This window comes from Lissotriton helveticus, chromosome 6 (genome assembly GCF_964261635.1).
Source record: "Lissotriton helveticus chromosome 6, aLisHel1.1, whole genome shotgun sequence".
NCBI lineage: Eukaryota > Metazoa > Chordata > Amphibia > Caudata > Salamandridae > Lissotriton > Lissotriton helveticus.
In genome coordinates, this window is record NC_136067.1 from 151,044,881 (window position 1) to 151,057,000 (window position 12,120).

General features: G+C 43.3%; 1 protein-coding gene across 2 annotated transcripts in view; it reads left to right on the top strand.

The window, feature by feature from the left end:
* The window catches only part of TOGARAM2 (TOG array regulator of axonemal microtubules 2), a 315,487-nt gene that overhangs the window by 101,457 nt on the left and 201,910 nt on the right, over positions 1-12,120 (top strand). For both annotated transcript variants that reach the window (XM_078647517.1, XM_078647518.1), the window contains 3 exons: positions 2,094-2,317; positions 4,306-4,517; positions 9,708-9,745. In XM_078647517.1, coding sequence (XP_078503643.1) covers positions 2,094-2,317; positions 4,306-4,517; positions 9,708-9,745 — 474 coding nt within the window. The remainder of the gene's footprint in view (positions 1-2,093; positions 2,318-4,305; positions 4,518-9,707; positions 9,746-12,120) is intronic.

Below are 12,120 nucleotides of genomic sequence, written 5' to 3' on the forward strand. Positions count from 1 at the left end.
GTGCCTGGTGCCCACATGGGGCACTGATTCTGGTGTCCAGATAAAGCAGTGCCTGTTGGTGGATAGTGGACTTGTGCTGTCTGTGTGCTCCACAGAGTCTTTTGCATGATGTGTAATGCACAACAACAAAATTACGCTCACATAGTTCACACTGCAAACTCACACCCTCCCACTGAACCACACCCAACTGTGAAGAATGCTACTCATCAGAAGGCACTTTGGTGCCTTGCTTGGGTTATGAACCACTACATAAATGTGACCTCATTACAGTGCAGTCCGTTAGGCAAGTCTAACTCTTTGATTGGGTGTTTGCCAGATTCTCTCTCCAAGAGCAGTTTTTAACTCCTCACCCACGCCTACAAATCCCTCAACAACATCAGACCCAAATACCTCACCAGAGAGTTACCTTTCACACACCCAAAAGGAAACTCCGCTCCGCTGACTGACCTCGCCCTGGCAGAAGTCCCCGGATCTGCAGAACAAGAACAGGCGGGAGAGCCTTCTCCTACATCGCAGCCAAGACCTGGAACGAGCTCCCCGTGCACATCAGATGCTCCCCAACCCTGCGAACCGTCAGGAAGGACCACAAGACCCGGCTCTTCGAATGATCCGATTCTGCGACTGATCCGGAGATGCCCCCACCCCTAGCGCCTTGAGACCCTCACGGGTGAGTAGTGCGCTTTACAAACCCTCGATTGATTGATTGGTTGATAAGATATCCAAACGGTGTATTTTACAGCACTACGTTGCTGACCAGAATATTTCCAGCAACATCTAAGAATCGTTATTAGAATGCACAAGCAAAGATATTTGCAATGCAAAAGAGACAGTTGCAACACAGGGGTCTGAAAAACACACGGTTTTGTAATGTCTTTAGACATGTCATATTGCGAGGACTCCCAGCAGCCACATTAGTTGCCCTCCAATGTGTGCTTCACCCAGTCACACTGCTGATTTTGAATACACGAAAATTGACCTTCACAATGCATAGATTACCAAGCTGTTTATCTTAAAAATACCTGGTTGGACATCTAAAAATCTCCTCAGGAGACGACCCAGTATCAAGCTCCATCCGTTGACTGGAAGCATCTACATTCAGCTCTATTGAAATATTATTCTAAACCTTCCCAGTCAGGAGATTCATTTGCGAACTCTGTGCTTGTAGTTCGCTGATTTCTCCATGAGCTTCCCAATTCAGAAAAACTTTGGAAACGTACCTCTTCCTTCACCACGGGCTGCTCTTGCCCCCTTCTTAATCCCTTTACTCCCGTTTCAGCTCCCTTTCCCCCTCTACCACCACATGCAACCTCACGTTGATCCAAATTGTTAATATCTCTCTCCTAGTTACATTTCTTTTAACTGTTCTTTGTAAAGGGAACCTTTATCCATCGGTGTATCTTACATAAATAGGGAATTAACTTTTACAAAACTAGAACGGTTGAACTAGACAGAACAAACCCGCTTAAAAGAGGCGTTTAAGATCTGACAGACTGCAGGCGGATAAGGAAAACTTTGGAACTGGATGGCCACCGCTGAAATGTGGCGCGGTCACAGACTGTATTGGCACTGCCTTCTTTAAGCTCAGTCAACCAATGCGCAGCCGCTTTTGGAAACACCTTGAGGCGGACAGATTGGCAATGGTAACGCCATGAGGCCAAAATGTTTGATAAGGGTTGTGTTTTTCTACTAAACTACTATACCATATCGATCTCATTGTCCCTTTGTATACAAACTATGATAGACATTCAATTTGCACATTATTCCTGTCATTAGCACTTTATCAGCTATAACCACTCTGTAATATTTAAGTCTAGCACTTTAATAACGACTACTTTACAGTTCTGTATGTTTGCTACTCATCGCTGCTATTGTAAAAAAAAATTGCGTTACCGCTATTTTGATGTATTTATCTATTTGTGAGGAAATGCATTTTGTTTTCTTATGATCAGAATATTGTAAAGATTTTAATTAATCATACAATAAACTTTAACAATACAAACACCACTACGATATTGGGAATTTTTGTATTTTATTATTCGAAATATATTTTCTGAAATGTCTCTAAGTGGTTTGCTACTCTGTTATTTCTACAGTTGAATCTAGTAGCCCCAGTGATGGAGTCCTAACACCACCTGTCCCACGATCCACCTCCCAACGAACGCTCAATGCGCTGAAACCTGTGCCGCCCATACAGAAGAGCCCGACTCCACAGACCAACGGAGCAGTGGAAAGTGGCCAAGAGGCTGCCTCAGAGGACATTAGCAGAGAAAAGGAGGCCACAGAGGGCTACAGTGACCAAAGTCTGGCTCCCAAGGAGGTAACTGATGTAAATCAGGTAGAATAAGGACACCTATGATGGTATAAAATAATTCTTCTCCTTCTCCCTAACACTTCATTAATAATTTCAATCACCCGATAAGCGGGGCTCAGTCATTGAAAGAGGGAGAGGGAAGTGATAAATATGGCCATGGATGTGCTCTGTTAGGGTATGTGATGTTTGAGCCCTGGCGACATAAGCTGCCTGAGACCTGAGCAATGAGGAATACAGTCAGAAGGATGGGTCAGTGAAATAGCTACTCGCTGTGACATCTGCAGATCTGAACCTTCTGAGTTTAAATCTGAGCAGACCAGTTCAGTCTTCCAGCCTCCCAAGATCTACAGAATAAATAAAGCTAACCTGGGTGAAATGAAAACGTATTGTTTGCAGGTGTGCAGACACCCCTATTCTCACCCACTAAACACATATATCTAGCATTCAGATAGCACAGGAAGAGGTTGTCCCAATAATTTGGATGTAATAAGTCTACCCATACCATTTTATTGCATTTAGTAATTAAAAATAGCTTCTGTTGAAACAATGAATTGGATCTGTTTTAAGTATCATGTTTTTTTATCCTTCATGAAATGTTAAATATTTGTACTGTTTGTACTGTGTCTATACATTCTTTATGGTTAGTTACACCCATTAAATTGGATTGACCTTTGTAGCATTAAATAAAGAAGCTGGTGATGATCATTTATAAGTGAAGTTGAAATCCCTGTGAGAAACTCAAGGGGGTGAAACCTGAGAAAAGGATAGTGTTAAGTAGCCAATCAAAGCTGAGATGAGGTTGGGCTTAGCTGGGAAGCTTCTGACATTTTGGTTGATTGAGTATATTCTGCTCATGAGTACGTTAGTGTTCTGTGGTGTATTTTGTATAAGATGAAGGAGATCTTCTAGTGAGAAATTTAGTTTTCTTTGGTATTGGTATTTCTATAGCACAAATTTAGGTGCTGGCTACAGAACGCACTCCATAGCACTGGGGAACACAGGAACTATATCAAGAAGAGAGGATAAAGTGAGATCATGTTCAGTAGTTGGCGTGGGAATTAAGAGATGGGTTTTTGTTCTTCGCTTGTTGTTGGAAAAGAGAAATTTAGGTGTCAAGCCTGTTTGCTGTAAGCACCAAGGACCTAAAATACGACCACTCTACACACCAGGCTTGCAGATTGACTCCAGCAACTCAGAAAGGAAGTTCAAGGAACATTATATTGACCCACAATATTGATGTGTCCAGTTCTCGATTATCAATCAATAATGTGAGTGGGCACACAACAAATCCATTCTCCAGCAGTATAGGGAAGTAAATTTTCAATGGCTTTTCCTCAAAGCCGAAACAGACACTGACTTACAAGCAACTCAAGAAATGGGTTCCTTGTACAATGCATGCGGAGATATCAGCATGCTCAGTTCACTAATAGCCAAGTACAGACATGACCAGGAATCAGAGCTCATCCAGCTGCAGGCATGTTGACGAGGTATGTTGTCTCGTGGCCTTGTAGGTAATGCAGCTGGTCTTGAAGATGCTGCAAGCAAGGAGAGGGAGAAATACAGTTCTTTTCAGCATTAGGGTGATGTGGTTGAATTTCCTCAGGCCCTTGATGAGACATGCTGTTGCATGTAGGACACCTTTGAGGGATGCCAGATGGGTGGTGGGTAGACCATTGTCCAGAGTGTTGTCCCCTTCCAGGTGTAAGAGCACTATGGCTTCCACTGTTGTTCTGAAATGTGGTTCTGGGAATAGGGCTTCACTTTATCGGGAAGGAGATCTAGTATCATGCTTTATTGATTTTTGTTGTTATGTGGTCTATATTAGGGTGGTTCCAAGTGATTTTCCATTGTCTGTTAGTTATGGGGTAAAGCCATCTATGCTTATGTCATATAACCACCATGGCTCTGTAGTCATTTGAAACTGTTGCAACTGACTGTTTTTCTTAACAAGAGCTAAGCAAAAGCATGATTGATTGGGGTGTTTCTGCTTGCAGGCGTCTTTCTTACAGGTGCAGAATTCCCTACAGTATGTGAGGTACAGTGCTGAAAAAAAACGCAAGTCACTGAGCGGGACATTAATTCCACCAATTCCTAAGTCGGGGAGATCATCGCTGGATACAATCTTTGGGGACTTCGCGGTGTCTCCTCAGGGTTCCAATGACACGACCCACACTACCATGGAGATGCAGCGATCTACTCCTAGAAGGTAAATTATGTGTATCGAGATAGATAGTACAGTACGACGTAGGCACACAAGAAATATGTTAAATACTTGCGAATGGCATTTCTAATTTATTCAAAATCTTCAGCAATTTATTTTATCCAAACTTGGAGTTATCCAAAAACAACCTCTATCTACATGACTCCATGGGAAGTGATATCTGATCCTCTGGTGACTGCGCTGAAAGTAGGATCACTCATTCTTTTAACAGAATTGACAAGATGTAAAAGGTTAAAAAAGTTCAATTCAAGGCTTTACTAAATATAATACACGCACATCTCACCAAAGCTCCTATCGAAACCTCAAATTCAGTAGCATTACCAGAAATCTCATTCAGACTGTTGACATGTGGATTGCTAGGATTAGAATCCTTTGATACAGTGACAAAATAAATAAGCAAGATGAAGATTAATGTATAGGGCAAGTGTGTTAACTATGCTCTGCAGCAGTGGCAGTGCCATATAACACTGGCCCAGTTGTCTGAGTTAATTGTGACATTTGATGTATACGTTTGGTGCAGGCGCGCAACACCCATTGGACTCAAAGGGCTTCAGCCCCCCGTCGTGTGTGGCAGCCCGGGATGATAGTTTCCCGTGCACACACACAGCGGCACCTGAGCACTTCACAGGTCTTTAAAAGACCATTTGCATGTTAATGAGGCCTTGCTGTTTTTCACCCCTTCTAAGAGCCCCTGTAGCTCTACTCTGCATGTCGCTTAAAGATTCAGCCCCCTTTACATTTTTTCTTAGCCCCCCCCCCACCCCCGAAATTTGCCTCTTGTTGCGCCTCTGGTTTGGTGTATAATACAACTCACCATTCAAGATCATATTGTTATACAGTGCTTGCCGCAGCACAATTGAGACAATGTGCATTCCTCCCTCTCTGCCCAATGTCCTTTCATGAGCTCCCATATTCTGCATCATCAATCGTGTTTCCCCCATATCCCCTGCAATCCCATATAAACTCTCTATTGTCTCTTCCTCGCCGTCACAACATTTTACCCTCAGCCCATCTCCCCTGGTGCCTGAAACTTCTCTCACAGTTGCCATTTCTCATCATCCTCATGTCTCTCTCATGGCTCTAAATGTTCCACAATTCCCTCTCGATCTTCAAATCTTTCATGTGGCCCATCATTATCTATACACTCCATATGGCCCCCATGCCTCACTCGTCTACACTTCATAGTGCCTCCCCTGAACAGCTATGGATCCCTATTAGCCTCAGGTCTCCCATCAGCCCCATGACTTTGCCTTACTCATCCCCTCTCCTTACTCCCACCTTCATGCCTGACCCTTACCTTTCATATCTCCCCATCGACCCCCATATTTCCTTCCAGTCCCCTTCTTGGCCAAACATGTCTCCCCAGGAGATCCGCAAGATCTCCCTGTCAGCATTGGTGTATCTACTTTTTGGGTTTCAGATCTCCAGAGCTCTGAATTCTTCTCTTGACTTATAACTGTGTCCCAGTCAGAATGCCAATCCAAGTACCTTGGCAAACTATGCAGTTTGGCTAGACACTTCTCTTGGCTCCTTCTTTAGGGTTTTCAGGTGCCACTGCGTCACTAGACACGCAGGACTATTCTTCAACTACCCAACCTAGTGTGGTCTCAGAGTTGAGTGTTAATTACCATCAAATTTACCAACTGCACTGAACTTCTAGCCTAGATCATTGTTGTCACCATTGACATGGAGTCGGGGTGGGCGGTGGGCTGCGCTGAGATTAATGTTGATTGGATGGAAGTAAATCAAAGCCAGTGAGCAATTTAAGCCAGCTTTGTTGTTATCTTGAGGTTAAGAGCTAGCATTTAACTATTCAGAAACCACATCTTATAAAAGTTGAAGGTACCACAGGGGTTGTAAACAAGTCCTGAGGGGTTGAAGGCAGCAAAGAGGGGTAGCAATCATAGCCTATAGCAGCAAAAATGGGTAGAAATCATAGCATCTATCAGCAATGAGGGGTAACAATCATGGTATCTAGCTGCAAAGAGGGGTAACAATCATAGCCTATAGCAGCAAAGAGGGGTAGCAATCATAGCCAATAGCAGCAAAGAGGGGTAGCAATCATAGCCTCTAGCAGCAAAAATGGGTAGAAATCATAGCATCTATCAGCAATGAGGGGTAACAATCACTGTCTCTAGCAGAAAAGAGGGGTAGGCATCATAGCATATATCAGCAAAGAGGGGTAGTAAGTAGTAACAATCATAGCATCTAGCTGCAAAGAGCGGTAGCAATAATAACCTCTAGCTACACCTAAATGGTGTCCCTTATGTCCGAGAACACTGAAAGCTGGGAAGGTTAATTCAGCGTTGAAGACAAATCTGTCCTAACTTATCAAAGAAGGCAGCGACCCCATCCAGTGACTAGTGCATTAGGTCACCCCCTTATGTGGGCATCCAGCATCTGAAATGATAGCTCCTGCTACTAGAAGGCTGAACAGTTTCTTTATCTTTTGCTCAATTCTAAAGCAATCCCCTTCAAGGGCAGATATGTTCAGAGGTATGGCTCAGTGACAGTGATGGTACGAGGTTGGTGTTCAGATGCAAACATTTTTTAGAGCCTTTTATAATGCCTATATATATTGTTTCATCACTACTTCAAAGCCCTCGAAGAGTTAAGAGTTTTACGTAATATATTAATGTACATGGTGACCATAGTATACATCAGTTTCCTATTGGTGTGAGCTCCAATCTAGGGTAATGGTCAAGAAAATGCAGGTATTTGGTTCTGATGAGCTGGGATTGGCGCAAAACTGAATACACTCGGTTGATAGTGCTATTAGAGCTGTTTGGTTCTTAGTATGGCACTTGCATGGGGCACGCTAGCCCCTAAAGAACGGATTGTGGTACTCTTCCAGTCTGATGACGCAAAAGCATCATTGTACCGGATGCTTTGTCGGTAGTTGGTTGTCGAGTGTTCCTTCACATGTGGTAGCCTGGTTGACATCTCATGCTTGCGTCCTTCTAATTTCATAATGCCCCAGGGACCATGAGGTTTTTCCTTCCATGTCTCAAGAATCTAGATTTGCATTTGAACATTTCAGTAGCACACATAGATCTTATCAGCCTCTTTGAAGGTACGTAGTAGGAGGAAAGGTGTTATATAGATAAATGAGGCCTCTTCCCCAGAAAGTCCTACACATAGCAAAAAGGATCTTGAATTGAAACAGATCTGTGAAGCGGAAACCAGCTGAATGATTCCACGGCAGTGGTGATGTGGTCATACCTTTCTACATTCAAATACATCTGGTTGTCTAATTTTGGATCTACTGCTTCGATGTCTTGTGTAGGCCAATTTGGACAGGACCAGATCCCTTTTTAGTTTGATTCAATTATTGACTTGTGTGGACTGGGAGCACTCTTAATATGGAGTGTTGGATTGTGTTCCTTTAGTTTGATCCTGGGATTGGTTGGTGGTTGGAGGTTTCACATCGAATTGGACTCTCAGATTTGTGTTTTCTACATTGATAGAATTTTAGCCTTGTAAGCAGAAAAAGGATTCCTTCATCTGGTAAAAGTGTACATTGGTTCTTAGTGTCTCTGTTCCCTCAGAGATGGATCTGGTTATTGTCTGCATACACTAGGAATTAGAAGTAGTACAGGTCAATGATGTGGCCCAGCGGTCACTTGTAGGACATAAACAGATACATACCACTGTCTTCCAGCTGGATTCAGCCTTGCCAATTCACTGGCTGGTCTTCTTTCTGTGCAGTCAGGATGTTATTGAAGGTGTCTGATAGCACAGATTCTCTTTCTCTTGAGGGCCTGTAGCAGAAATGCCGGTGATTGAATAAATTACTGTTTTGGACAATATATTTTCTTCCTGGACTTACTGAATGTGCTTTGTGATGTGACTTTCCATGATTTTGCTTAGGAAAGGCAAGTTTGAGATCATCCAATAGTTGTGCAGAGGTTTAGCATCAGGTGTGATCAGCATTCGTCTCAGCCGCTCAAAGGCTGAGGCTTGTGAAGAGTCATATAGATGAGACATATTGATTTGACATACTGATGAGATGAGTGAAGCCAGGGCCAAGCGAAGCGAATAACTGATGGAGCTCACATGCTCAGCAGGGTGTGCTGAGATAGTCAAAGTATTCCCTGGCTCACCCGAACACTTCAGTCAACATCATTGGTTTGAAGACCTTAATGTTGACGCAAGTGCAGAAGAGAGTGTTTTGGGTGTGTTGCTTCTTCTTGGTGAGTGCTTGTCAGTTCTTATTAATCTCTGATGAACAAAGCTTAGAACGTGCTGCTGGGGTGCAATGGACTCTTTTTTCTTAATTTTCAGCCGTGCTTTTTTGAATATTTTACAGTGGGTGGTTTGTTGACTTTAAAACTGCATTAATGCGCAAGAGCAGTAGAAGGATGTGGCAACAGTAATTAGTCGTGCACAGGCCATACAATGTCATATGATGTAATAAAGTTCATGGGAGCTGCTCATACGCTCCTTCACATTTGCAGTGCAAGTTTATCCCACTTACAGAGGTAGAAGATAGCTATCACCCAACACTTCTTTATGAATTTTATAGATGAATGTGCTTAACCCAAAAGCATGCATCAAAACCAACTGTGATAGTTAAAACTGCGTAGACTCCCATTGGATGAAACCAATGGTACAAAATGCAGCCATTGGCCCGCATGCTTTTGTGGGAAGGTGGAGTGTGAGTTGTTGCCGGGCTCCAACTCATCTCATTCTGTTTGAAAAGAATCTCGTGTTCGGATCTGTGTTGTGATCTGTTAGATTCTGTTCGCCCCTGAGGGATACAGGAAAAGGTCAGAGTGCAAGTGCTCCCGGTAGGTCAGCAGGCCAAGCACCCCCAGCAGAGGCCGAGGGAGGGGGGTGCACACCTGGGCCCTGTCTCTCTCTGAGCTCCTGTTGCGAACGCGGATTCCTTTGTGTATTACTTTCTACCCCACAGGCCTTCCTAGTCGCCTTGGTGACCAAAGTTTTGGAAACTCTAATGGCTTCGGTATGTGGTAGTGGCAGGCGGCTCCATGGAGGGGCCATGTTGGACTCGAGAGGGGTCAGCCTGCCCGAGAAGCACATCACTTCCTGTGAGATTGCGCGCCCTCTGCTGCTGAGGATTTGTCGTGTTGGGAGTCTTAAAAGTGACCTTTTGTCTCCTTCCTTTTTCATGTTAAGTTTTAACCCTCGTTTCCATTTCTAATTATTTTTAAGGTCCACAACAGAAGGTGATGCGGAGCAGCAGACGTTTGGTATGTATTCACCGGAAGTGACGGTGTTAGGGAAGGGTGGGTTTACTCAATCAATGTGCTTGTTTTTGTTTATTGTATTCACCAGCTTCATTGGATTGCAAGGGTTTTCATTTCTATGTAGGGCAACGATGGCGCTATATAAAATGCATAATTAAATGCATCATTCTAGTGGTAGACACACCTACTTATATACGTCTGTGCACACACTTAACTTACTTTCATATTTCACTATACTAATTCAACACTAATCCTTTATGGGTTCCGGAGTAGGGAGCTACTTACCGAAAAAGCGTTTTGGTGCCTCGTCAGGGGTAGAAAGCGCTATATAAATGCAATTAACAATACAATACAATATAATACATATTCACACAAACTCTCACACGGTGCACACCTTGTCGCTGCACACACATGTGTCAACACACACGCGTGCATGTATTCAACCTAAAACAACATTTACTCATCGCGTCCTGTTTGAGTGTCAGCTCTGAGCGAGGCAGTCGTTCTGTGTTGAAGTAGTGTTTCATCTCCACACAGCATGACGTCCTTCTAGGAAATGTAGCATAAACAGTTTCAAGATGGCTTACCGCTGCTAATGGCTTTTGCCAATGTCGGCACCATTTTGAAAGCATCCGCAACGACGTCCCTTCAGACAGTAGTCAGCCCAAAGTTGTGGCAGAGACAGTTAACTGTATCCAGGGCACAAGTCGGGGGTACACGGCGTCCACCCACTATTTTCACAGGATGAGAAGCTCGGCCCTACTGAAATATGTGGAACTTGTCCCGGTGTAATTTCCAGGCACCAGGACACATTCATCAGTGCCTGCGCGTTGTCTACTTTCCTTCACACCTGCGCGTTGTCTACTTTCCTTCACAGCAGCAACGTGCAGGCTTTCGTATTTTAGACTTCAGCTGGGCCTATAACAAAAGCCGAATTTAAGGGGCCAGCAGGCCTCCTTTTGTTCCACTATCCTAGCTGGGAGCTATCTGAGCCTCACACCTAGATGCAAGGGAGGGGAACCAAAGGATTGCATCTTGTTATCTCTTCACAAATACTTAATAGAGGAGTGTTTTTTTACTTTTTTCAATCCCTGTATATAAGGCATATGCATGCACTGTAAGAATGTCAAATGTGCTGGTCTATCCCAGTATCTACACAAATAAAAAAATAAAACATTTTTTTGAAAATTTGTTTTTATTTCATAACAACAAAAAAACCAATCGATACTTAGTCAAAGAATCACATTTTGTAAGCATTCCGTTACACACATGTATACAGTTGTAGCATTTCTTGAACTATTCTGTGTCCTTTACAGTTCACCAAAAAAAAGGACAAGGCATAACTCCAAGTGAACTTTAAGCTTAGTACACAGTTCTCCCACCGAATCACAGCTCAGTCACTAATATCAGATATTGTGTCTCCTTGAGGGGGCTCGCACATATTGCATCAGTAGGCGTACCATCTCCCCCAAATGCGGGCCCACTTTTTGGGGCACCCCCTGTGTACATACACTGCTTTTTCGGTCATCACTGATGTGTCCATATATTGGCACCATTTTTGGAGGGTCGGGGTCTGCCTGGATCCCCAGTTAAGAGCTATATTCTTTTGGCCAGGGCCAGACCAAGTCTTACCCAGTCCTGGTCCGAGTGATTGAGGTCTGTTGGCTTCCAAATATTAAGCAAGCAGTATTTTGGTTCCGGGAGAACTTCTATCCCCGTGACCTGTGAAATGGTGGTCATAATTGATGCCCAATATGACTGGTTGGTTGGACATTCCCAGACACAAATAACATTTTTGATACCATTATTTGTATTTATTTATAGCCTTACGACATTTAAAAATGTGAACTTCGCAACCAGTTAAACAGAACAGATTTACTGCCACGTTTCTCCTTGTTGCCAATTTCTTTATGGTAGAGGTTTTACAGAATAAATGTATAAGTTGAGACTCGCATTTTGCATCGGAGTGCGTCACTTTTTTGGCATAACCCCAACGCAAAATCTAATTTGTTAAAATCTTTCATTTGTTAAAATCTCTAAATGAGCTCAAATGTACTGACGATAGACCTGTGAAATGTATGTGTAATGTGTAAAGATCTGATGTCACTTCCTGTGAGGTCTTGGGTTGTGATGTCACTTCCTGTGAAGCCATGCCATGATGTCGCGCTGTGATGTCATATGCCATGATGTCACTTGCATACTGCCAAACTGGGTTAGTCCCCCCCAATTCTTTTTTAAGACTTGTGCACTGACTGTATCACATAAAGTGAGCACTGATCACGGTCACAGTTTGGGGATGCTGGTTTATTATTACCCGAGTAGCTGAAGCAGCGCCATTTTACCTCCTTAGAAATTTGTAAATGGTGGGTTTGTCAAAG